Source organism: Lissotriton helveticus, chromosome 2_1 (assembly GCF_964261635.1).
Source record: "Lissotriton helveticus chromosome 2_1, aLisHel1.1, whole genome shotgun sequence".
In the NCBI taxonomy this organism is placed as follows: domain Eukaryota; kingdom Metazoa; phylum Chordata; class Amphibia; order Caudata; family Salamandridae; genus Lissotriton; species Lissotriton helveticus.
This window is the reverse complement of record NC_136059.1, coordinates 999,336,515-999,360,067: the sequence shown is the minus strand read 5'-3', so window position 1 is coordinate 999,360,067 and position 23,553 is coordinate 999,336,515. Positions and strand designations below refer to the sequence as shown.

The 23,553-nt window shown below is 44.7% G+C and overlaps 1 protein-coding gene across 1 annotated transcript in view; it reads right to left on the bottom strand.

Annotated features, from left to right (window-relative positions):
- Positions 1-22,997, bottom strand: part of TMC1 (transmembrane channel like 1) — a 654,455-nt gene extending 631,458 nt beyond the window's left edge. Inside the window, exon 1 of the mRNA XM_078677802.1 lies at positions 22,936-22,997. Within this exon, the coding sequence (XP_078533928.1) occupies positions 22,936-22,997 (62 nt within the window). The remainder of the gene's footprint in view (positions 1-22,935) is intronic.
- Positions 22,998-23,553: the final 556 nt, after the last annotated feature.

The following is a 23,553-nucleotide window of genomic DNA, read 5'->3' as shown; positions in this document are numbered from 1 at the left end:
GTGTGGATCAGCTGGTGGTGTCTTCGGGTGGCGTCGGGTCTCTGCGCCAGGCTTTCTCGAGGGCCCGGCAGTTCTTCTTGGAGCTCTTGAGTTCGTCGGTGAACCAGGATGCTTTCTTGCTGCCGGGTCTGACGGGAGGGGTCTTCAGTGGAGCGAGGTCGTCTGCGCAGTTGGTGATCCATCTTGTGAGGTTGTCGGCGGCTTGGTTGGGGTTCGTTGAGCTGGCCGGAGGGTTCTGGCTCAGGGATGAGGTGAGTTGGTCGGTGGTGTTCTTGTTCCAGCTTCTGCGCGGAACCTGTTGCGGGTGGTGGTAAGTGGTGGTCCTACTGAAGCTGAAGTGGACGCAGCTGTGGTCTGTCCAGTGGATTCCGGTGGTGTGGCTGAAGGAGATGTCCTTGCTGGAGGAGAAGACGGGGTCAAGCGTGTGGCCGGCGTAGTGGGTGGGGGTGGTCACCCGTTGCTTGAGTCCGAGGTTGGCGAGGTTGTCCAGCAGGGTGGTGGTGTTGCGGTCGTTGTTGTTCTCCAGGTGGAAGTTGAGGTCTCATAGGAGGATGTAGTCCGCGGAGGGGAAGGCGTGCGGGCTGATGAAGTCGGCAAAGTCTTCGCTGAATTGTGTGCGGGGTCCTGGGGGTCTGTAGATGAGGGTGCCTCTGAGAGTGGTCTTGGGGTCGGTGTGTATCTGGAAGTGAAGATGTTCGGCGGTTGTGAGGGTGTCGTCGGAGTTGGTCGTGATGCGGATGGTGTTCTTGTGGACGATGGCGATGCCTCCTCCGGTCTGGTTGACGCGGTCCCTCCGGATGATCTTGTATCCGTCCGGGATGGCGATGGCGATGTCGGGCACTGAGGAGGCGTTCATCCATGTTTCCGTGAGGAAGGCGACGTCTGGAGATGTGGAGTCGAGGAGGTTCCAGAGTTCGATGGTGTGTCTGTGGACGGAGCGGGTGTTGAGCAGGATTCACTTCAGGTGGTTGCTGCTGGTGCTCGGCTTGGCGGGTGCGGTGCAGGTTCGCGTGCAGGAGAACTTGCAGGATTGGCAGGTGAAGGGTCCGTGGGTGCGTCCTGGGGGATCCGGCCGGTGTTGAGTGCATTGAGGGTGGTGGCGTCGTAAGTCCGGCGGGTGGGCTGGCAGCTGCGGGGGCCAGGGATCCTGGCGCTGGGCGCGGTCCAGTCGCGGACGGGTGCAGACAGGCTTGCCTTTGGCGCGCCTTGGCGCACAATCGGCGCGTACGCGTGGACTCTGCCATAAATGGAGAGTGGGGGGGAGGGGCGAGGGAGGAGCAGCTGGGAGGCGGGCGCGGGGTGGCGAATGGGATGGCAGGGGCTACAGAGAAGAAAGGGGGGCGGGGCCGCAGGCGAGCAGCGGCAGGGATCGGGGAGCGGGAAAGCAGAAAACGGGACAAGCGGAGAAAAGGCAAAGTACACAAGGACAAAAGGCACCAAGTCAGGGGCACCACACAGGGGAGGGAATGAAACAACGAGCTGGCACAGAGAACGTAGGAGAAGCCGGGGAAGCAGGAGTCACGGCCTCAGGGGCGGCGGCGGGCAGACGGAGGTAGCGAGGGGCACCGGGCACACTCAGGGAGAGACACGCGGCGGGTGGAGCGACCGTCTGACGATGTCAGGTCAGGTCACCGCTCCCCGTCGCGTGGAGGCACCCTAAATGGTCAGTGGGAGGGAGGAGCAGCTGGGAGGCGGGCGCGGGGTGGCGAATGGGAGGGCTGGGGCTACAGAGAAGAAAGGGGGGTGGGCCGCAGGGGAGCAGCAGCAGGGATCGGGGAGCGGGAAAGCGGAAAACGGGACAAGCGGAGAAAAGGCAAAGTACACAAGGACAAAAGGCACCAAGTCAGGCGAAAATCTTATATACCTGATTACTTGCCCGTGCCAACTACGCTACGTCGGTATGACGACCAGACGTATTAAATTAAGGATATCAGAACATAAAAGTACCATACGCTGTCAGAGACAAGCAACAAGACTAACGGCACATTTTCTAGAAAAGGGTCATGGTCCCAATGAGTTCCAGTGGACTGTATTAGAACAACCAGTAATGTCAGAGCATGTGGCTGACATATCAAATTACCTCTTTAGACGAGAACAAAAGTGGGTCTATCGCTTAAATTGCGATAAAACGGGTCTAAATGAGGATATTCCATGGTTGTCATTGTAAACCCTCAGGCAATATAACTAATATGAGGTACTGACACTCAAACCTGTCTAATTTGCACCTATAAACATAAGTGATTCGTAGATATGATGTTAACAATAGTTATCAGTAATGCGCATTAATATTCCAAAGGCGCTCATTGGCAATCACGATAAAGTGTATTTTGCAAGTAAAATCTCGGTGCAAAAATAAACAAGATTTGAATAAAACTACAGTTCCCATAATTTCGCCCTCGTTTTTGTAGTTTTTTTAGGCCATTTGATGAATTCGTCACATGACTTGTAAAAATCCAATGGATCTATCTGTAAAACTACAATACCCATGATGCTGATTTCGGTTTGTAGTTTTCCGCGTCATGTGCCGTCAACATCGCGTGATTTGACGAATGTTCAAAATGGCACTCAGAGAATACACCGGCGCCCCCCCAGTTTGCTTAGAGGGACGCCCGGTGTACCGACAGGAAGGTAAGAGCCGGGGGGGCGTTTTGGACTAAGCGGTGCTCAAAGCGAGATTAACTGGTGCCCTGACATACTTATTTAATCAAAAGCGCGTAAGGTATTAGAATCGAGTATCTATGTGATTTTCACATATATGCGCTTTCATGATGTGCAAACATTCGCATATTCTTAGTTTATGAATCTGAACGTAGATAAGACCATATACGAACTGTTTGTCATATAAAGCGATAAATAACATATGTTCGTTGGAATAGATTACATCGTTTTTTCAAGTAGTTGAGTCAAACTTGAAATTGTCGCTTTGCTGCAAAATGAGTCGACAAAATCAGAGACTAACTACAAACTGACGAACTTGCCTCATTGAAAAATTGGCTAAACTAAGAAAGCACTTAGATTGAGATGGACTGAAAGCGTGATAGCGACGTGACCTGCTGGTGTGGGTTTCAATGTTTTGTTTTGTGTTTTTACTAGTGCCGTGCTCCTCATACCTGAGCATCAGCCAGGTGGGGTGATGCGATTCCTCCCCCAAAAATAGGTAAGGAGGCTGCAAATTAGTTTTGAGAAAATGGTGATTTATTAACCATCCCGGCACAGTTAAGTGTCAAAATATGCATGGCTAAACAAAATGTATATGCCTCTCTACGAAACTACTGTGCTCTCATTTGTAATTGTGTGTGCTGTTTGTTCTTTCACTGTTCATAGGGGAGAAGAGTGAACAAATGAAAAATATACAGGTGATATTTTTCCTTTCTTTCATACAGTAGCCATAAAACATCAAGGTCCTGAAGAAAGCAGTGACATATTTAGCGTCACAATTGCTGAAACATGTTGACCCTACTGACTAGCAGATATTATGTCAAATCTGCTTGTTCTTCCACGTTTTAATGTTAGGAATATTGAGGGTACTTAATAAAAAACTTTTTTCCACTCAATAATTACCTAATTTTAACATAGCACCCTTTTCACACATTTATGTTTGGCACTGTAAAATCAGCTACCCGTAATGAATAATTTTCCAACTTAACACTCCAGTTTTTCTGTAGTTGTTTTTCTATCAACACTACATTGATAGATATACTGCACCTTCTCCTGGGTAAGGAGAGCCCAAATGATGTAGGGCGGTATCGGATGGGAGCTGATGGGCACTTTTTTCAAAATTGAGTATTTAAGTGCAGTATAACACATAGTCACATTTATTAGTTCATAAGACAGCATTCCTGTTAATGTGTTCACAGTGATTTTGTAGTTTCTCTTGACCCCCAGATATTTTTTTCGTTACCAAGTCAGGGGCACCACACAGGGGAGGGAATGAACGACGAGCTGGCAGAGAGAGCGAAGGAAAGCGGAAAAACGGGACAAGCGGAGAAAAGGCAAAGTACACAAGGACAAAAGGCACCAAGTCAGGGGCACCACACAGGGGAGGGAATGAAACGATGAGCTGGCACAAAGAACGTAGGAGAAGCTGGGGAAGCAGGAGTCACGGCCTCAGGGGCGGCGGAGGGCAGGTGGAGGTAGCGAGGGGCACCGGGCACACTCAGGGAGAGACACACGGCGGGTGGAGCAACCGTCTCTGACGATGCCAACATTCTAAAAGTGGCATTTTCAGACCTGCAATTTAAAAACAAACTTCCCTAAAAGATGTGTTTTTAAATTGTGAGTCTAGAGACACCAAAAGTGCTCTTCCTATCTTTTCCCAGTTGGAAGTTACACGTGTAAGGTGTTACAAGCAACTCCAGAGCTAACCTATGGGAGAGAATGGCCTTGCGGTAGTGAAAAACAAATGTAGCACTTTTTCACTACCAGGAATTGTGAAACTCAAAAGTACATGTCCTACCTTTTAAATACTCTGCACGCTGCCCATCTGGCTACATAGGGCCTACTTTAGGGGTGACTTATATGCAACAAAAGGGAAGCTTTGAACCTGGCAAGTAGGTGAACTTAAGTAAAATAGGCGAGATTTTGAACACCTAATTTTCTGTTTATTTTAACAAATTTAACCTATATGCTTGCTATGCTTGCCATATGCCTGCCTAGCATGTGCTGAAACGTATTATTGTGGCCTTGTTTATATCGCCTGGACTCAAGCATGCTCTGCTATTTCGATATACTTCATATAATAATACCTTAAAATGTTTGCAATTTCAATTCAGCAATATTTATTTTCATACGCTTCACTGCATCATAATCTTATCATCATCATTTTATATCATACAAATTGGGAGTTCCACTACCTGTTCTTAATGTGGTTTTCAAAGGTACCTTAGCTGTGTCTATGTCTTTGTCGGAGGCTACACTCTCTTCAGAGGATGCATTGGTAGTCCTTCTGTTAAATCATTTTTGGGCATATACTTCAGCCCACGTATATGCCTCATTCAGTTTGTAGTCTATGGTATCATGTTTGAATTTCCTCGATTTTGTCTCAAGTAACTCTTTGCCGTATTTATCCAATTTGATGTTTAGATCTTCCAGGAATGAATACTAAGTAAAATAGAGGAGATTTTGCACACCTAATTTGCTGTTTGGCCACAATAATACGTTTCAGCACATGCTAGGCAGGCATATGGCAAGCATAGCACGCATATTGGTTAAATGTGTTACTTTGCAAAAAAACAAACAGAAAATTAGGTGAGTGTGAATTCATTTTCGTGTTGGAAATATACACTACACATTGGGTGTGGTGGAGGTTTAGCAGAGTAATAGTTTTGGAATGGACATCACGTGATTTGACTGTGACAAAGTGGATTGTTTCTTTTTTTAAACACAACCATAGTTCTGGTAGAAACTACATCTGGTGTAAAGTGTGAGAGCACATAAAACACGGGAAGTTGGTGCATGGGTTTTCCCTGAATTGACTGTTCTAAATTGCTGTGCATAATGCCTAATTTGAACATGGAAAGCTCATATTGTGTTTCATTATTAGGTTTTTCCCCTGAGGAAGGGATTGCCCGTCCCAAAATGCATTGGGCGAAGGGCGAAGAATTATGAAAATTTCATTTAACGAATGTCAAAAAAATTGTGATTGTTTTGCAACTGTTATTTGTATGTAATTGTAATATACAATGATGATGATGATAAGATTATGATGCAGAGAAAGAGTATGAAAATAAATATTGCTGAATTGAAATTGCAAACATTTTAAGTTATTATTATATGAAGTATATCAAAATAGCATGCATGCTTGAGTCCAGGCGATATAAACCTGGCCACAATAATCAGTAAGTGAACTTGCCAGATCGAAATGGCAGTTTAAAAATACACACACCTGCTCTGAAGTGGCAGGCCTGAGACATGTTTGAAGGACTATTCAAGTGAGTGGCGCAATCAGTGCTGAAGGCCAGCCAGTACCATTTGATATACTGACCCTGGGCACATCGTGAAGAGAAACCAAATGCTGTACATTTTAGACACAAAGCATGTGCACTTTAGCACTGGGCAGCAGTGAAAAGGTTGACAGAATTCTTAACCCAGCAAAAATTAAATTCAGCACAGAGTCAAAACAGGATGTCAGAAGGCAGAAAGTCAGGGGAAACCCATGTCAAACGATGCCAGGTCTAACAGGCAGTGTATGAAAAATGTAATTTCTGGCTGAGGAGGGTGTGAGTGTTTCTCAGGCTATAGCCACAATTCTCGTCATGTTGAACTACTAAAGTCACCAAATTAACCTGTGCTTAACCCTGTTGTAGCTTGGCACAAAAGCAGCCAGGCTTAACTTAGAGGTAATGTATAAAGTATTTTTGCAGATCTCAAACTGAAATAAAGTGAGAACACAAGGCAAGAAGCATCTCACAACAATTTTAGATAAAATGTATTAAATTATGAGTCACCAAAACAACAGAACTCCAATCAGTAGAACCAGAGCTATGCCATTTTAAAGATTTAGGTGAAAATAGTACTTAAAAGTACAGAGCGGCAACTGTAGTTATCTGGTAGCACCAGACCAGGAGAAAGTCACATGTTTAGGCAAACCACTATGGAGCGCCAGCCAGATATAGGGACCAGTTGGGCCTGCTGAGAACTGTACCTTAGTTCCTTTAGTGGTGCGGGGTCCTACGTCGAATTGCATCATGTTGCGTTGGTTCCAATGAGGATCTGCAAAGGATGCGATGCAAGGCTCGTGTTGAGTTGTGTTGAACTGCGTCAGTTCCAATGAAGAGCTGTGAGGGGTTTTATGCAAGCTGCATCGTGTTGGGCCGGTTCTGATGAGGAGCTGTGATGGTTGCGTCGGGTTGGTGCATGCTGTGGTGGTTCTGTTAGAGACCAAAACTGGGCTGGCAGAGTACCTTTAACCCCACTTCTAAGGGTCCAGGACTGGCAAGGCAGTACTTGGGTTGTTAGGACTGGCAGCAGGCAGGTGGAGGGTTAAAGATGGGTGGAGCTTTTTCTGTCCCAAAAACTCTGATCAGGATGCCATTCAACTAACCCATGGGTCATGCTGGTGGCCCAGGGTTAAAGTGTAGATCCACCCCTTCTTATTCGGGCAAAAAGGCTGCAGAGAAGCAGGGCAGTAGAGCACCAGGGCAGCAGAGCAGTTCTTCTTGCAGCGGAGCAGCAGATTGGTCCTTCTTGTAAGTTTTCCTAAGGCCAAAAAATGATTTGAACAGTAGGTCTGAGGGTGTACTATATATACCTAGTGCCCACTTTGAAGTGGAAGAAACTTCTGGAGTTCCCCCTACAGAGATGTCTGGAATTTCCTGCCTCCCTTCCCTGGTCCCAGTCTGTCCCGGGGCACAAATGGCTAGTGTAAAGTCTTTGTGTGTGAGCGGAGCCAGTTCCTTTGAAGTGTAAGTGTGGTAGGTAACAGCTCCGCCCACCCCCAATTAAGCCATCTTGTCACCACCTAGACCTTTTACTGTGATGCTGTCTGGGGTAATACACAAAGGTCAACTGCAAACTATACCTAGTCATGTGACCCAGAAACATGCTGCAGGCACCAAATGGTTAGGACAAGAAAATTCCAACTGTCTAAAAGTGGCATTTTCAGAATTGTGACTTGAAATATGACTTTTCCATTGAAGGGGATTTCAAATTACAATCCCTCAAACACCAACCGTGGCTTTCCTACCTGCTCCTAATCAGACGTTAGCACTTATTAAATGTAATAAGTACTCTATGGGAGAGATAGTCCTCACAGTAGTGAAAAACGAATTTGTGAGTTTTTCACTACCAAGCCATGTAAAACTTAGAAATACATCAACGTTTTAATTACAATGCACCCTGCCCTATGTGTACTCTAGGTTCTACATAAGGGGAGGGGTATATGTAATAAAAAGTGAGTTTTAGGCTTGGCAAGAGGGTTACTTTCCAAGTCAAATTGGCAGTTTTAAACTGCATGGAGGCTGCAATGGCAGACCTCGGACAGGTTTGAAGAGTTGCTTAAGTGTGTGGCACAATGAATGCTTCAGGTACAAAAGTAGCATTTAATTTAGCAGCCCTGGGTATATGGTACACCACTGTACTAGGGACTTATAAGTAAATTAAATATGCCAAATAGGTGTAAGCTAATTTTATCATGTTTTAGTGAGTGAGCACAAACACTTTAGCACTGGTTAGCAGTGGTAAAGTGCGAAGTGCTCATGCCAAAAACAATTAATTCAGAAAAATAGGTGTGGTGAAGGCAAAATGTTTGAGGATGACCCTGCAGAGAGGGCCATGTCGAACGCAAACAACTCCCTCCAGCCAAAAGCCAGGGAGGACTAAGCATCACCTTGAGGTGCTTCCCTGCTTAGGTGTTAGTGCAGGGACAATAGCCCTCTACTGCAGAGGCCGTTCCTTTTCTATTCCCTCTTAAACTCAGTCTATACTTTCCTGAGCCACTGAACCGGTCTATGGGGAACCCTTCCGCTCAACTATGGACCCCATCTGTGCAGCAGTTAATTTGCTCAGATATGCATCCCAGTAGGCAGACAGTACCACCCTGGCCAACAAAATGATGTAGTCCAATCCTACCCTTGGGTCAAACTTCTGCCCCCAACCCAAGAAAAACACTTCCCATAAGGACATCAATCAACAGAGGAAACTGACATAAGTCAGTGTCCAGAGGCAGGCCCCAGGATAACCAGTCTGAGGGACAACAACCCTGGGTGTTAGGCACCCTACTTCCACTTTCCTTTCCACCACTCCAGGGCTGGTAACCTGATACTAGTTCTCCAGCTCAAGGTCTGAACTCTGTGGTTGAACAGGGTTTAGGGGTGAAAATGTGTTCCCTTTCCCCTCCTCTAGGCCTCTGTATCCTCTGTTTGGAAGTGTACTCCTAGAAACCTGAGCTTTCAGGACAGCCGCCCCTCCCAGCTCCCATAACACGAGTAGCAAATAATTTCTTGGAAAGCAGTCAAGTGGCATCTGGAGACTATCTATGAATCTCCTCTGAGTCACCTTCCCACCCCACTCCATGGATACCAGAGCTATGGGCAGAAAAATTCCTTCTCCTGGGCCGGACTTACCCTACACAACTGTCCAGTGTACTGCTCTGCGGTAACTATCCTTTCCACTACCATGGTCTGGCTGGTCTCAATGTCCCTAAGAGCGGTGATATGAAAGGGATGCCATTCACTTCAACCTGGTGGAAGTGATGACTCCCACCCCCAGGGAACACCAGCTCACTCTATGGGCATAGCTCACAACTAAGAAAGACTACAGCGCGGTCTTTTACCTGTTCCTTGAGACTTCTTACTTCTAAGGCCATATTAGCCACGGATGTATGATGTTACAACGCATACTTTTACAACGCCTACCTTTACATCGCAAGTTTTACAACGCATACCATTACAACGCATAATGCTTTTGGGCGCTGGATAGTGAATAGTTTAATTTACTATTCCAACTCCAGTCCCCGTGGATAGTAGGGAAGGTGTTGGATAGTACATTAAACCTATTCCCTATCCTAGAGCGCCCCCCAGCGCTATGCGTTGTAATGGTAGTTTGTTGTAAAAGTTTCATTGTAAAGGTTGTTTCCCATTGGCCACACTTGAAGAGTCCTCCTGCTTGTGTCCTAGCTGAGAACAACCAACACAAGGGGCTGGAAGTGGGGCGCTCTGAGCCACCACCCACCAGAGCCTTCTCCCTGTGCCTCACTACTACGGTCCGCAGCAGCCCTTCAGGAGAGCCAGAAGGCCCAGGAGCCTGAAAAAGTGACCTAGGTGCCTGCCAAGAAGAAGAAGGTAATGGGTGTGGGAAACCTGCTCCATATGTTTCCATGGCCCAAAAGGAAGCTGAACTTAAGGGTGACGCCCTGGAACCTACAGCGGAAGACATTGCTGCCCCTGGAGAGACCTACCTGAGCTAGCCAGGTCCCACTCTTGAGAGCCTTTGGCAGCATGCCAAGGCCCAGGCAACTGCCAATGGCGCAACCAACGATTTTTGTGTGCATACATTGCCAAGATTACAACTGTCTAAATATATAAATATCTATAGTAATCTAGGTTAATGCTATTTCGCGCGTGATAATTTGGGCAACCTTTCGATAAATGTCCCCGCAATTATTCCTGCCCGATGGAACAATGCCTTTGTATTTGGGCTCCAATACCAAGCCACTGCCTATTCACTTGCCCTGTGAGGTAAGAGCAATCTTTTTTCCATTTCCTTCAAAAAACCCGGGAGAAGGCCCCGCCCACACCGTTCCAACCAGGAAGTTTCACTCCAAACAGAGCGAAGGCTAGTGACAGCGCGGCTACGGTTGGGAGTAGAACCGATTAGAGCCCCACGGCGGCGGTGTCAGGTGAGAGGCGGCAACACAGTGTGCCAATGATTCGGATAGCGAGGATTAGGAGGCGCGATTATAACACGGGGTTCATTTGGATTTTTTACAGATGGTCACCGCCGATACCCTCCTTTCTGGTGACGATTGATTGAAGGTGAGCGGTAATCTTGATGCACTATTTAACACGCTATGGCTAGCATACTATGTTTTTGCATCAATAGTTTAACCTTTTTTCTGGTATCTCGACCCCTTTAATTTTCAGACTTATATCACTTGGGGATCCATTGATAATACAGCCCATGCGCCAAACGACAAGTAATTTTCTGACTTGTTTTCCAGGTGAGACTTTTGGGTTTCGCCGGTTCACTAATGATCCCAATGTAATTAAGTATAGGTAGCCTGTATTTGACTATGTCTTCGTTTTTTAGCAGGGCTCTGATAAGAACATATAGGAAGATATAATACCATCACAAGTTTTTGAACTCAAGGTGCGGTATACATTTTTTGGGCCCTAGAAGCAATATGCTTATAAGATGTTCATTTAAATTAACTACGAAATTAATGCCAGTGGGGTTTCTCTTTGGACTAGCAGGCACGTCAGTGAGCCGCCTATTACGATCCTACACTCATCGTGAGCAATATAGTCCACCTATCCAGTAAAGCCAAGTCAGCTTACAATTTAAATTGGATACTCGAGGTACGATTATCTCGGGTAATACAGGCATATTGGGGAATGCACGGTGTATTTGGATACAGTATGATTTGTTTCAAATCTTTTTGAATCATACTTCACAATAGGTTGTTGAACTACACGCCGAAGCCCCTGCGGCTGAATTATACTCCGTTTTGAGATACGCACCTGGCAGGAGTATTCCCTTGTCACCGGCATCAGTTTACTATTGGGTAGGTTGGCAATTCCATCTGGCACAACCACAGTGGTAGTGAGTTACAACGGGGTAGACCCTAAGAACTCTCTGACCTGGGTCAGTTAGTCAGGTACATATAGAAGTGGTCGGAGTATGATATTAAGAGTAGCAAATATCTCAAAGCATCACACATTTCTCAGTGGATCACTTTCGCTTATATCTAAGCCACAAATGTCATTCAAAGTCGAACAGGTTCATACATTCGGTGCATATTTATTATTTTTTGCACATCTCAATTTCTAAAATGCGTAAATTCCAAAAATTAGAATAGAAGATATTGCAATTGATGCATTGACAATATAAATCAATTTAAAGAAAACACAATAATATACAAGAGATACATTCAAATATGTTGACGCGCTCACGGTGCACAGAAAAGGAAGTATTTAGAAGGGATGGGTGTGTGGGGGTAGAAGTGGGGACCGGGTAAAGGTGGTGTGACTAGGTTATAATCACAGTGAAAAGTGAGGCCTTTACAGTCTATATACAGATCAATTGGTTCCGAAATAATCTCAAGCCTAGGTTCCGTAATCATCCATTGTTAAGTCCTATGCTTGGAAAGAAAAACAGTATCGGTTGTCGACGTTTCGACCCCTGAAGGTAAGGGTAGTTCAAAACCTCATGCTGGGGTCGCTGGGGGTCGCGTAACTAGTTAGCATGGAGGAGTCTCGTTCGTTATCGGAATTAACCAGACAAATCGCTCCACCAACTAAGAACGGCCATGCACCACCACCCACAGAATCGAGAAAGAGCTATCAATCTGTCAATCCTTTCCGTGTCCGGGCCGGGTGAGGTTAGTTACGCGACCCCCAGCGACCCCAGCATGAGGTTTTGAACTACCCTTACCTTCAGGGGTCGAAACGTCGACAACCGATACTGTTTTTCTTTCCAAGCATAGGACTTAACAATGGATGATTACGGAACCTAGGCTTGAGATTATTTCGGAACCAATTGATCTGTATATAGACTGTAAAGGCCTCACTTTTCACTGTGATTATAACCTAGTCACACCACCTTTACCCGGTCCCCACTTCTACCCCCACACACCCATCCCTTCTAAATACTTCCTTTTCTGTGCACCGTGAGCGCGTCAACATATTTGAATGTATCTCTTGTATATTATTGTGTTTTCTTTAAATTGACTTATATTGTCAATGCATCAATTGCAATATCTTCTATTCTAATTTTTGGAATTTACGCATTTTAGAAATTGAGATGTGCAAAAAATAATAAATATGCACCGAATGTATGAACCTGTTCGACTTTGAATGACATTTGTGGCTTAGATGTAAGCGAAAGTGATCCACTGAGAAATTTGTGATGCTTTGAGATATTTGCTACTCTTAATATCATACTCCGACCACTTCTATATGTACACAACCACAGTGGTAGCACGTACGTTTAAGCAACCCCAGAGAGGTGATTGCGATAGCCTTGGGCCGCCTGTGCATGACCCATTAATGTTCATGATTTCTTTTATGATCTCCACTTAGGAATACAACCCTAAGTTCTGGGAACCATCAGGATCAAGAATCTATTGTGGTTCATCTTCCTGTGTATGTTAGGTGAGTTCTCACTACACTTTAAATGACTATGGAGGTCGCCTCCAATCGTAGTGTTCCACACTCGATATGTTCAGTGGATAGAAGACAACATGTCCTTTTCCCTCCTTCCCCCCCCCTTTTTTTGATTATCCACCTGCCTTGTATGTATTAACAAGGTAGCTGTGTACTAAATGATCTTTCAACTGTTTTTTAGGAGGTTGCCCACCCACAACCATCCCGTCCTGAAGAAGACCCCGTTGTAAGGACTAACATCCTACGCGTTTTGTGGGTCGAAACGTAGACGCCAATATCTTCACCAACTCCTACCCCCAAGCTAGACTAAAGCAGCTGAAGGCGAGCTAGGTGGTCTACACCAATTTTATCGTGGACTCTATATGAGCACAGTATCGTGGACCTTGGATCAAGGAATCACATGAACATTTGTTTTTTGAGTTTTGATGAATACGTAACACGAACGAATCTGACCATTTCCCTATTCCTTCTTAAACCTTGGCACTTTCCCTCACTTCACCCCCCTCCCTGTTGTGTATGTGGGCACATATATAAGAATTTTGTATTGTGATGTTGATGAAATCCAACCAATGAATGGTTACAATGCAAATTTGAAATAAATCTTTTTGCATTCATTTATCTGTCTTTTTTGAAATAATTGTTTAAAATTGTTAATATCAGTTCTCTGTCTGGGACCCCTTCCTTATATACCACTTAATCACCCAGGTCCCTTGACTTTACTGGGTTTATCCCTTTGTGTATACCAAGGCCCAGGCAGCTGTTGACACCTTTTGTGATCTCATAATTTTTGGGGATAATTGTCTCCTGTATGGTGAGGCTAAAGTTGCTGGGCCCAGGTCAAACTGTGCATTGGTGGTCCCCCAGTGCTACTGGGCCTTTCTACAGGAGTTGGCTCATAACATCCCACTGTCAGGATATATGGAGCAAGCCAAACCCCTTGACCAACTGGTCACCCACTTTTATTGGCTCCGGATGAGGATGCAGTCAGATGCATTGTGCAGATCCTGCATTACCCAGTGGGAAGTCAGGGGTTCTGCAGAAGGACCTCTTGTTTCCCTTTCCTCTAGTGGGAACACTCTTTAAAAGAGTGGGCATTGACAGTGATGGGCCTCTGGACCCCAAGACTGCGTTAGGTGACAGGTTCATCATGGACCATGCCACACGGTATGCTGAGACTGCGCCCCTGGTAGCTATGGTATTGAGGGGGATATTAACCTGTGTGGGTTTCCCCAAGGAGGTTGTGTCTTACAGGGGCACCTGCTTCATGTATGCTTACATGAAGTCCATGTAGGAGGAGTATGGGATAATCCAACAAGTTATCCACTCCATATCACCCCCAGACCAAAGTCTTTTCTAAAAGACTCAACAAGACCCTGAAAGGCATGATTATGGCTCTTCCAGAACCCATGAGGCATTAGTGAGATATCTTGCTACCATGCCTGCTATTTGCTGACAGGGAAGGGCCTCAGAAGGGAGTGGGCGTTCAGTCTCTTTGAACTTCTGTTTCACCACCCTGTGCATGGAAGTCTCAATCTTGTGAAGGAAGAATGGGAGCAAGCTTCCAAGAAACCCCCTCAAGATGTGGCGGCATATTATCAAGATCGGCGTTAAAATTATCGCTGCTTTAGCGGCAGGAAATTGCCATTAAAGCGTCGATAATGGGCTTGATAATATGCCCTTTTGAATTCCCATTGAAGCCCATGTTCTGGTGTGAACATGGGCTTCTATGGGAATTCACAAGAGCACATTATCAAGCCCATTATCACCGCTTTAGCGGCAGTTTCCTGCTGCTAAAGAGGTGATAATTTTAACGTCGTTATTGATAATATGCCCTGTAGTGAGCAACATGTTGGCCGTCAGATCTCAGATAAATCACTTCTGAAAGTAGGCCACTGAGAAGTTAGAGGCCAGTCAGGAAACATGAAGCCCTAGTACGAATAGAAAGCCATTCCAGTGTGGGTGATGGAGGCTAAAAGGTGTGGATGATGGAGTCTGTGGCGTCCCGCGCCCTAAACAACTGCTGGACTAGTCCCTATGAGGTAAAGAAGCATAAGGGAGAGGTCCCCTACCAGGTGATCCTCAAGGCATCTAGGAACCCCTTAAAGGTCTTACATATGACCTGCCTCAAACCCCAATTTGAGAGGTCTGAAGTCTCTTTGCACTTGGTGTAGATGATGGTGTGGAGGAACAGAGAGAACTCTCCTAAGCTCCTTTCTTCCAAAGAGCAAGATGGATCAGTGGAAGGAGCTGTTCTCTTCCCTATCCTGAGCCCAGAACAACAGAGGGACTGTTGACACTTGTTGGGGCAGTTTGCCTCTTTGTTCTCACATACCTCAGAGCCCTCTGTGATTGGTTCATTTATGACAAAGACATAGGGGACAGTATGCCTGCAAAAATGCAATCTACAAGCTGTCAGACAAATTGATACCCAGCATCAAGGATGAAGTCACCAAGAAGTTGGATAAGGGGGTGATTGAGCGGAGCCCTACTGTAGTCCCTGGTCCAGACCACTGGTACTGGTACCCAGGACTGCCCCCCTATAAACCACTCCATTCCTTAGGTTCTGTGTGGATTAAAGGGGCCCCCAACTCACCCATCACTAATGCCTACCCATTTCTCAGAGCTGATGAGCTCATTGATCGGTTGGGGGCTGCCATATTTTTCACTACCTTTGACTTGACGTCAAAGTATTGAAAGATTGCACTGATGGAGGCGGGCCTAGGATAGGTTGGCATCCTCCACCCCAGAGGGTCAGTTCCAGGGATGCCTTTTGGACTAAAGCATACCCTTGCCACATTCCAAAAGTTGGTCAACTGGGTCTTGGCTCAAAAACTTCAGTGCCACCTACTGGATAACATTGCTGTTTTCAACTCTAGCAGTGATGACCACCTGCAACACTTCCAGACCAGTAAGTGCCAGATAGGGTAGAGTAATTTCAAAAAGGGGGGTGGTGATGGACAGAGTATCTGAGTTAATCAGAACACTCCTACCCAGTCAACAGATCAGGGCTTGATCCATCACCGTTTTTTAGCTCACTGCACCATCCCAGTTCAGAACCTGGCTATATGCAAATTAGTCTGTCCCTGGCCCAGTGCATCATGGGAACATGGCAGACCAAACTACCAAGCCAATTCTTCACTGGAAAGGAAACAAGCTTCCAGGGACCGGTTTCTGGCATTACAGCCGTCTTCGGCCCGGCTTGCTTGAATCCTGATTGTGCAGTGAGCAAGGGACTCATGTCTGAGCATACCCTTCCACACTCATGGTGGCCAAAATAATTTCAAAAAGGGGGGTGGTGATGGACAGAGTATCTGAGTTAATCAGAACACTCCTACCCAGTCAACAGATCAGGGCTTGATAGGGTAGAGATCAGAAATACACTCGGGCCCCCAAACAGGTCAAGGAAAGTTTCAGTCCCTCCAGGCCAAGATACAAACCATTATAGCTTGGGGACTTCTTAAGACCCAGGCTGAGGTAAGAACCTTTCTAGGCCTCGATGAGTATTAACGAAGAATTGATGAAGGCTATGGCACTATTTTTGCCCCCTTAAGTGAGTTGACGTATAAAAAGCAGGACCAAAGGTGACATGGACAGAGAATGTGCCAGAAAGCATTTGATACCCTGAAGGAAGCCATGTGCACAGCACCAATGCTTAAGGCCCCTGACATCTCTGAAGAGTTCCTAGTTCAGATAGATGCTTTACAGTATGGCATTAGGGCAGTCTTGTTGCAGCTAAATAATGAGGACTTGGACCAGACTTTAGCTTTAATCAGTAGGAGGCTACTTCTCAAGGAACATAGATGGAGTGCAATTGAGAGGGAAGCATTTGCAGTGGTCTGGGCAGAAGTTGAGAACATCTCTGTTTGGAACTCACTTATTTCTTCATACGGACCGTAGACCCCTCAGATGGCTGATGCAAATATTGGGAGAGACTACAAAGTGTTGTTCATCTTTATACAGGGAATTAACTTTACAGTAGAACTTATCCTCCCTGGGACTGACCACACCAAAGCTGATGCCCATTCCAGGTTTTTCGGCCTTAGCTATGAGAACTCTCTAGAGGGTGAGTAGTTTTCCTTCCTTTCTGTTGGAGGGGGGCACATGTTTGAAATAATCATCTTTTGCCAGGCATTCCCCCAGATTTTGTCTTCCTTTGCTGAACCCATTTTTGTTAGCCATAGGACTATGTGTACTTTACTCCTACTAACAAATGGTAAAGCACTACTGCTCTCCCTTCTAAACACAATACAAATTTGCATACACTCAATTGGCACATTTAATTTACTCGTAAATCTCTAGTATATGGTACTTCATGGACCCAGCCCCGGTAAATAATATGCCACTAGTTGGCAGCATCACACTCATTGTGCCACCCACAAAGTAGCACACTAAAATATGTCTCCAGGCCTGCCAATGCAGTATAGTTGTACAGTTTTAAAATGTAATTTCGATCTGGCAAAATAATCTTCCTTCCTTTACAATACTTATATGTCACCATCGGGCAGGGTGCACCATATCTAAAATGTAAGACATGTATATTTAATATTTTACATGTCCTGGCAGTCAAAAACCTATCCATTGTTTTTCACTGTGACAAGGCTCACTTTCACAACATTACCTTAAATGAGTGCTATTCAGTTTTGGAGTATCCAGAAAAATGGTTCATGGACTCTTTTTAATAGTAAATTAAAATCCAACTTAATGATCAAGACAGAATTTATATTGCTATTTTAGAAATTACACTTTTAGAAGGTTTATATGTCTAAAACCAAAAGGCTTTCCTGCCAGTGTCCAGCTGTCACCTGATCTATGATGGCTCCCCTGTGGTGAGATGTGTATTGTTCCCCGACAGTGGACAAAAGGCCCTCAGAGTGACCAGAGTGGCTACTTTCTTGAAAGGATGGCCTGGGTGGTTGTATCCAGATCCTTCCTGAGCTTCAAAGCATGCCTACCTTGTCACTGCCAAAATAGCACACATTTACCCTGTCTCCCCTTTGTCTCTCCATTTGGCATGGCACCAGACTCAAGGGGTAGAGGAAATTACCAGACCTGATTTAGGGGTAGACAAATGCTTGTCCTCCAACCACAGGATGGCACTGGGTATAAACGTAGACAACCACAGTCCTCTCCTCAGAACACCCCTGTACCTATAAAGATCAAAAGAAGTGTTGCCCTACTTTCTGAAGGAAGCCTGGACCTGCTTGCCTTGAACCGGGATCTCAGAACTGACACCAATGGTCAGTTTGCTGACCTCCTGTTGGAGCTACAGTGACACAACAAGCCTTTAGAGGCCTTTGCCTGTAACTGCCCAGCTGACTAGTACCAATTGGATCTGCCCTTGCCCTGCTGCTGTCCTCTGTTAGAGTAAGTCCTAACCCCCAACTAGTGCCCTCAGGTCCTAGACCTTTAGCTAGTGTTCAAGTGAACTACTCCTATCCAGTGCCGGCTTTAGTGCTAGTGGAGCCCTATGCGACAAAAACTTTTGGCGCCCCCCCATATGACCGCCTTTTTGGATTCCCTCACTACCATCCTGCAAAAGTGCCCCTCATCTCTCCATAGCCCCTCTCTCAAACACACTTCACTTGTTTTAAAACACTGGCATAGACTGGCATTACTAATCCACTTAGCTAATCACATAAAACACAAATCTGTTCTTTGCAGCAGGCATATTAACCCTCTGCACTACTTTACGATAAGTAAAAACTGCTACTAGACAGAACTCTGATCTCTCTCTCTCTCCAGCATGAACATTCATCACAAGAGTTATCATGACATTTAATTGCTGTCTGGAACCTGGAGGCACAAGTAAGTCTGCAGCAGGTGCTTTTAAATCCTATGTTATTTCAAAACAGAGTGCCCCCTCTGAAGTCAGTGTACCACCTCTAGGTCAGTGCCCAGTGTGGCCGCACCGGTCGCACTGCCTTAAAGCTGGCCCTGCTCCTATCCCCCAAACTCCGAATAGTGGGATATAGAAAATTCTGCCAGCTTTCTACCTGGAAAATCTTTGGATACCGGGACCACCGTCGAAGCCACAGCCATGGAATTTGAATCACCGGTCAGACTCAGCTTGCTGGTTTGTCCCACTGAAGGAGATCTGGCTTCCAGAAACGTTTTTAAGTCCGAACGTACAGGGCTTAATGGGGACTGAGGCTGAGCAACTACCCGTCAACGTCAAGGCTTTCCTCAGCACAGACTTTGCAGCTACCTCACATAAGACTCTTCGATTACCTCTTTTTGCCCATAAATCTTTGTAAGTCAGTAGGTAAAGGTTCCATGAGGGCCAACCTAGTCCCCGTATTTTTAAATATCAAGCAGGCTTTTGCAACTGCAATGCTGCTTTATATTATGTGGTACAAAAGGGGGTGGTGATGGACGGAGCAAACATATTTTCAATCACTTTTACTGCAGAAGAACGCTAGTCAAAATTTTCTAATAGCCTTATAGCCCTTCGTAGCAGGGCTGTACCGGCTATTAAAGTCCCGCTGTTTCGTTAAAGTCCCTCGCCTTCGGCTCGGGCCTTTAACGATTCAGCGGGCCTTTAATAGCCGGTATAGCCCGCTACGGCGGGCTATAAGGCTATAATATAGACTTTCATATATCAAAAACAGTTTTACTCAGACTACAGCTGAGAAAGAAGTGAACAGTTGCTGGACAGCTTGACTGCCATATTTTCACATGTGGTTTACGACCACAAGGCAGCCCATGTGGGACATGGGACATTTATGCTATTTCGCATTCTTTGGAAATCTTTATCATGGACTTGCCTGAAAATCAAACATGGCTGGTGTTTTGCTTTTTAGTTGCCATGTTTAGAGGTAGACCACATGCATGTAGAGATGTCAGTAATCTCCCATTGCACAGATCTCCAAATATGCCAGCAAATCATCACCAACATTGGAGATCCACATAACAAAGGTCCCTTTCCAATATATACTCCTACTTGTGCAGCTAGGGTATTAAGTGCATTACAGACAGAACCCCTCTCTGTTTGTTTGTGTTAGGTTGTTTACAGCAATATGTAAATACCATAACTACAGGTGGTTGCACTTGGCTAAACTGTTGAAATACATAAAAGGCACAAGTGAATTATGCACTTATTTACCTCTGGGCACCCATACTGTCTTCTACAATACTCAATTTTCCAGTACATTATTTCTACAAAAATTATCAGAAATATATTAAACTACCTTTTGCAGCCGAGCTGACCAAATATAACAAGCTACTATGGATGTGTCATGTGTGAGGAGTGGACTGGTTTTGTGACATAATACACACCCACCTTCTCTAGACAAGGGGTCCAGGCATTTACTCTTAAGCATGTGATTGCACAATAAAGCATAAAATGCATAATTGTCGCTTGTCCACTTAGCATATAATCACAGAGCCCTCCCATGTTTTTGGATAAGTCCAATTAACTGTTAAAGTATGAACTGTCTCATCCGATAAGGCTCAAAACAGTGGTTTAAATAGGAAAACATGAAGTTAGAGTGAAGAGAGACAGACTTAGTATTTTTTTTAACCTCAACACTCACAATGCTCCCCAAGATTGTTCTAGTTGACAGTTCAGATATAAGAATCAGACAATCCTGAAGAGCTTCCAGTTTTTAATGTATAATAAAAGGAGTGCCGGTGCCCAAAGCTGTATTCAGAAACCCGCGGCCAGTGTTTTTTATTATCGACACACTGAAAACCAAGGCTGCATAGTCTTTACATGACCTCATGACCTCAAGACTCTCCCATCCATCATCAGACACTCTCTTCCCCCTTATCTCACTCGTACAGGTTCCTGCTTTCTCAGTTTGTGATGTTTTTCTGTATTTCTAGCCCTCCTTCTTTACCTTTGTATGTTTTCCCTCTCTTGCTCTCAGTAACTTATGAGGACGAATAAGTGTCAGTCCCCAAAAATGAGTGGCCCCACCAATAACCACTGGCTCAAATTAAGCACTGAGAACTACACTTCCTTTTTTTTTTTTATATATTTTTTATTCAGATTTTTCCCCATTTTATGTTTGTACAGGGCACACATTTACATATAGGATAATAGAAATTAACATAAACAATAATACAACATAACCAATTAATCCAAATCATATAATCCAAGAATATATCTTAAGCTATACAGGTTAGATCGGTATAGACAATCACAATACAATTGCAATCAACCTTCATCAGATATAATCAAAACGTAAAGACATCCTACCCTGGATCTATGCCTCTCCATCTTTGAATAGGTTCCCATATTTCCTTACCTATTTTCCTAGCATTTGCACCTTTCCTAGCATAAATTGCTTTTTCGAGGTTATACACATTCAACAGCTTTGCTAACCATTGATGGAATGTGGGTGGTATACGGTCCAGCCAAGCTGTGGCAATGCATAGTCTCAAAACAGCCATGGCCAAAAATATGAAATATTCGAAGGGCACCTGGATAGCACTCTGATTTATTCCAAACATCACCACTACTGGGGTAAGTGTGATTTCAATCCTTAACGAATTTTTAAAAAATAGTTCAATTTCATCACAGGTGATTTTTAAATGAGTACATGTTGCAAGCATATGAACAAGATCAGCTTCATCGCTATCACATCTTGGACACGTAACTCCTGCTATCCCTCCCCATTGCGCTATCCTGGCGGGTGTGTGATATAATAGATAGAGAGTCTTATAATGTTGTGCTTGGAGTGGTGCTGAGCACAGGAGTTTCTGACCCAATTCCAATGATCTATGAAAACACTTCTTCTCTACCCCCAATTTCTGTGTCCACTTATTCTCGAACTTTTCCAAATCATCAACTTGATGCTCTATCAACTCAGAATAAAATCTTCTTATTGTACCCTCTGTACCATTCTCTATGATATCCAGAATGGGGTTTGTGTTAAATCCCGCCAATCCTCCAGTTTTTGTTGACATAAAGCTTCTTATTTGCAGATACTTAAAAAAATGAGTTGAATCCAAACCATATATTGCCTGCAGACCAGAAAACTGCATTACCCCCTGTGCTCCCATCATATCCCCCATCTTCGTAATCCCACATCTTACCCAATCATTAAAAACGACTCCTGAAAATATTTCATCAGGAAGACTGACATTATTTTTTAACCTAGTGTAAGCGTTATACCTACCCAAACCAAACTTTTTCGCAAATGAGATCCAAATACTGTGTGCTGCTTTAACTGTTTTAAATTCAGTCCTTTTAAAATAACTATGCTCAGTGATTTTCAACAGAAGATTCTCAGCATGATCTCCTAAAACCAATGTGTAGATTGCGAGTGTTCCTAACTGGTCTTGTCCTTCATTTTCCCCTCCTCCTAGTAACCCTGCCATGTTTTGGAGGGATGCCGCCCAGTAATATAATTTTAAGTCTGGCAGGGCCCATCCACCACGTTCCCTAGGTAGTGGCATAAATCTCAATGCCCTTCGGGTCTTTCCATGCGACCAGACAAAGCGGTTTATCATATGCTCCAGAGTTTTAAACCATTTCGCCTCAAATGATAAGGGTATAGCCCTAAATAGGTATAAAAACTTTGGTAAAAAAATCATTTTAATTATATTAGTTCGTCCTACTATTGAAAAATGGATATTATGTAACCTGTCTAGTTCCTTCTTGGTTTTACTTATTACCGGTGCTATATTTACCTCCACTAATTTATCTAGATCCGCTGTGATTGTTACCCCTAGATATACTCCACTCTCCACCACCCGATTATCTGAGCAATGAGCTTTACTATTTTTAATGATTTGTGTTTTAGTAGTGTTAAGAGCGTAACCAGACACTTCTCCAAACTGTTGGGCTTCCATCTCAACCGCTACCATGGCTTCCATAGGTGTGGGAGTCACAATCGCCACGTCATCGGCGTAAGCCAGAATTTTGCATTGAGTCCCATAAGTATCTAGTGGGCAGATATTATTATTTAATTCTATGCGGCGTATGTAAGCGTCCATATAAAGAGCAAACAGAAGTGGGGAGCAGGGGCATCCCTGTCGCATTCCCCTTTTTATTTTAAATGGAAGCGTGTATCCAGCATTTACTCGAATGCGAGCGGTTGGAGCCTCATATAGCACCTGTAACGCTCTTACAAGCCCCCCTCCAAACCCCAATCTCCTCAATATATACCACAGAAAGTCCCAGGAGACCCGATCAAAGGCTTTTTCGGCATCCAATAACATAATCGCCATCGGGTCTCCTGTTATCTCTGTTGCATCAAGAAGGGTAATGACTTTTCGTATGTGATGGGTGGTGCCTCTCCCCGGTATAAACCCATGCTGATTAATGCTCACAAGTCTGTTGATGACTTTGGCAACTCTGAGGGCCAATGCCTTCGAATATATTTTTGTGTCCGCATTCATCAATGTTATGGGTCTATATGATCCAGGTTGGTTAGGGGGCTTGCCCTTTTTCAGAATTATGACAATATCTGCCCCTGCCCAGCTTTTCGGGATTGATTTCCCTCCCTGTGCCTGCTGCATTGTAGATGTCAGATCCTGTCTGATTATATCCCAAAAAATTTAAAAAAATTCCACTGGGATCTGATCAGGTCCTGCGGCCTTCCCAGAGGGTAAACTAGTCAAGGCAATAAAAATCTCGTTGGAACTAAGTGGGTCTTCCAGCCCCTTTGCCTCATTCTCCAATAACCTTGTTACTGGGATATCTCGGAGGTAATCACCCATCTTAGAGGTATCCGCTGGGTTCCCTTGATTATATAACGAGGTATAGAATTTTCTAAAAATTTCT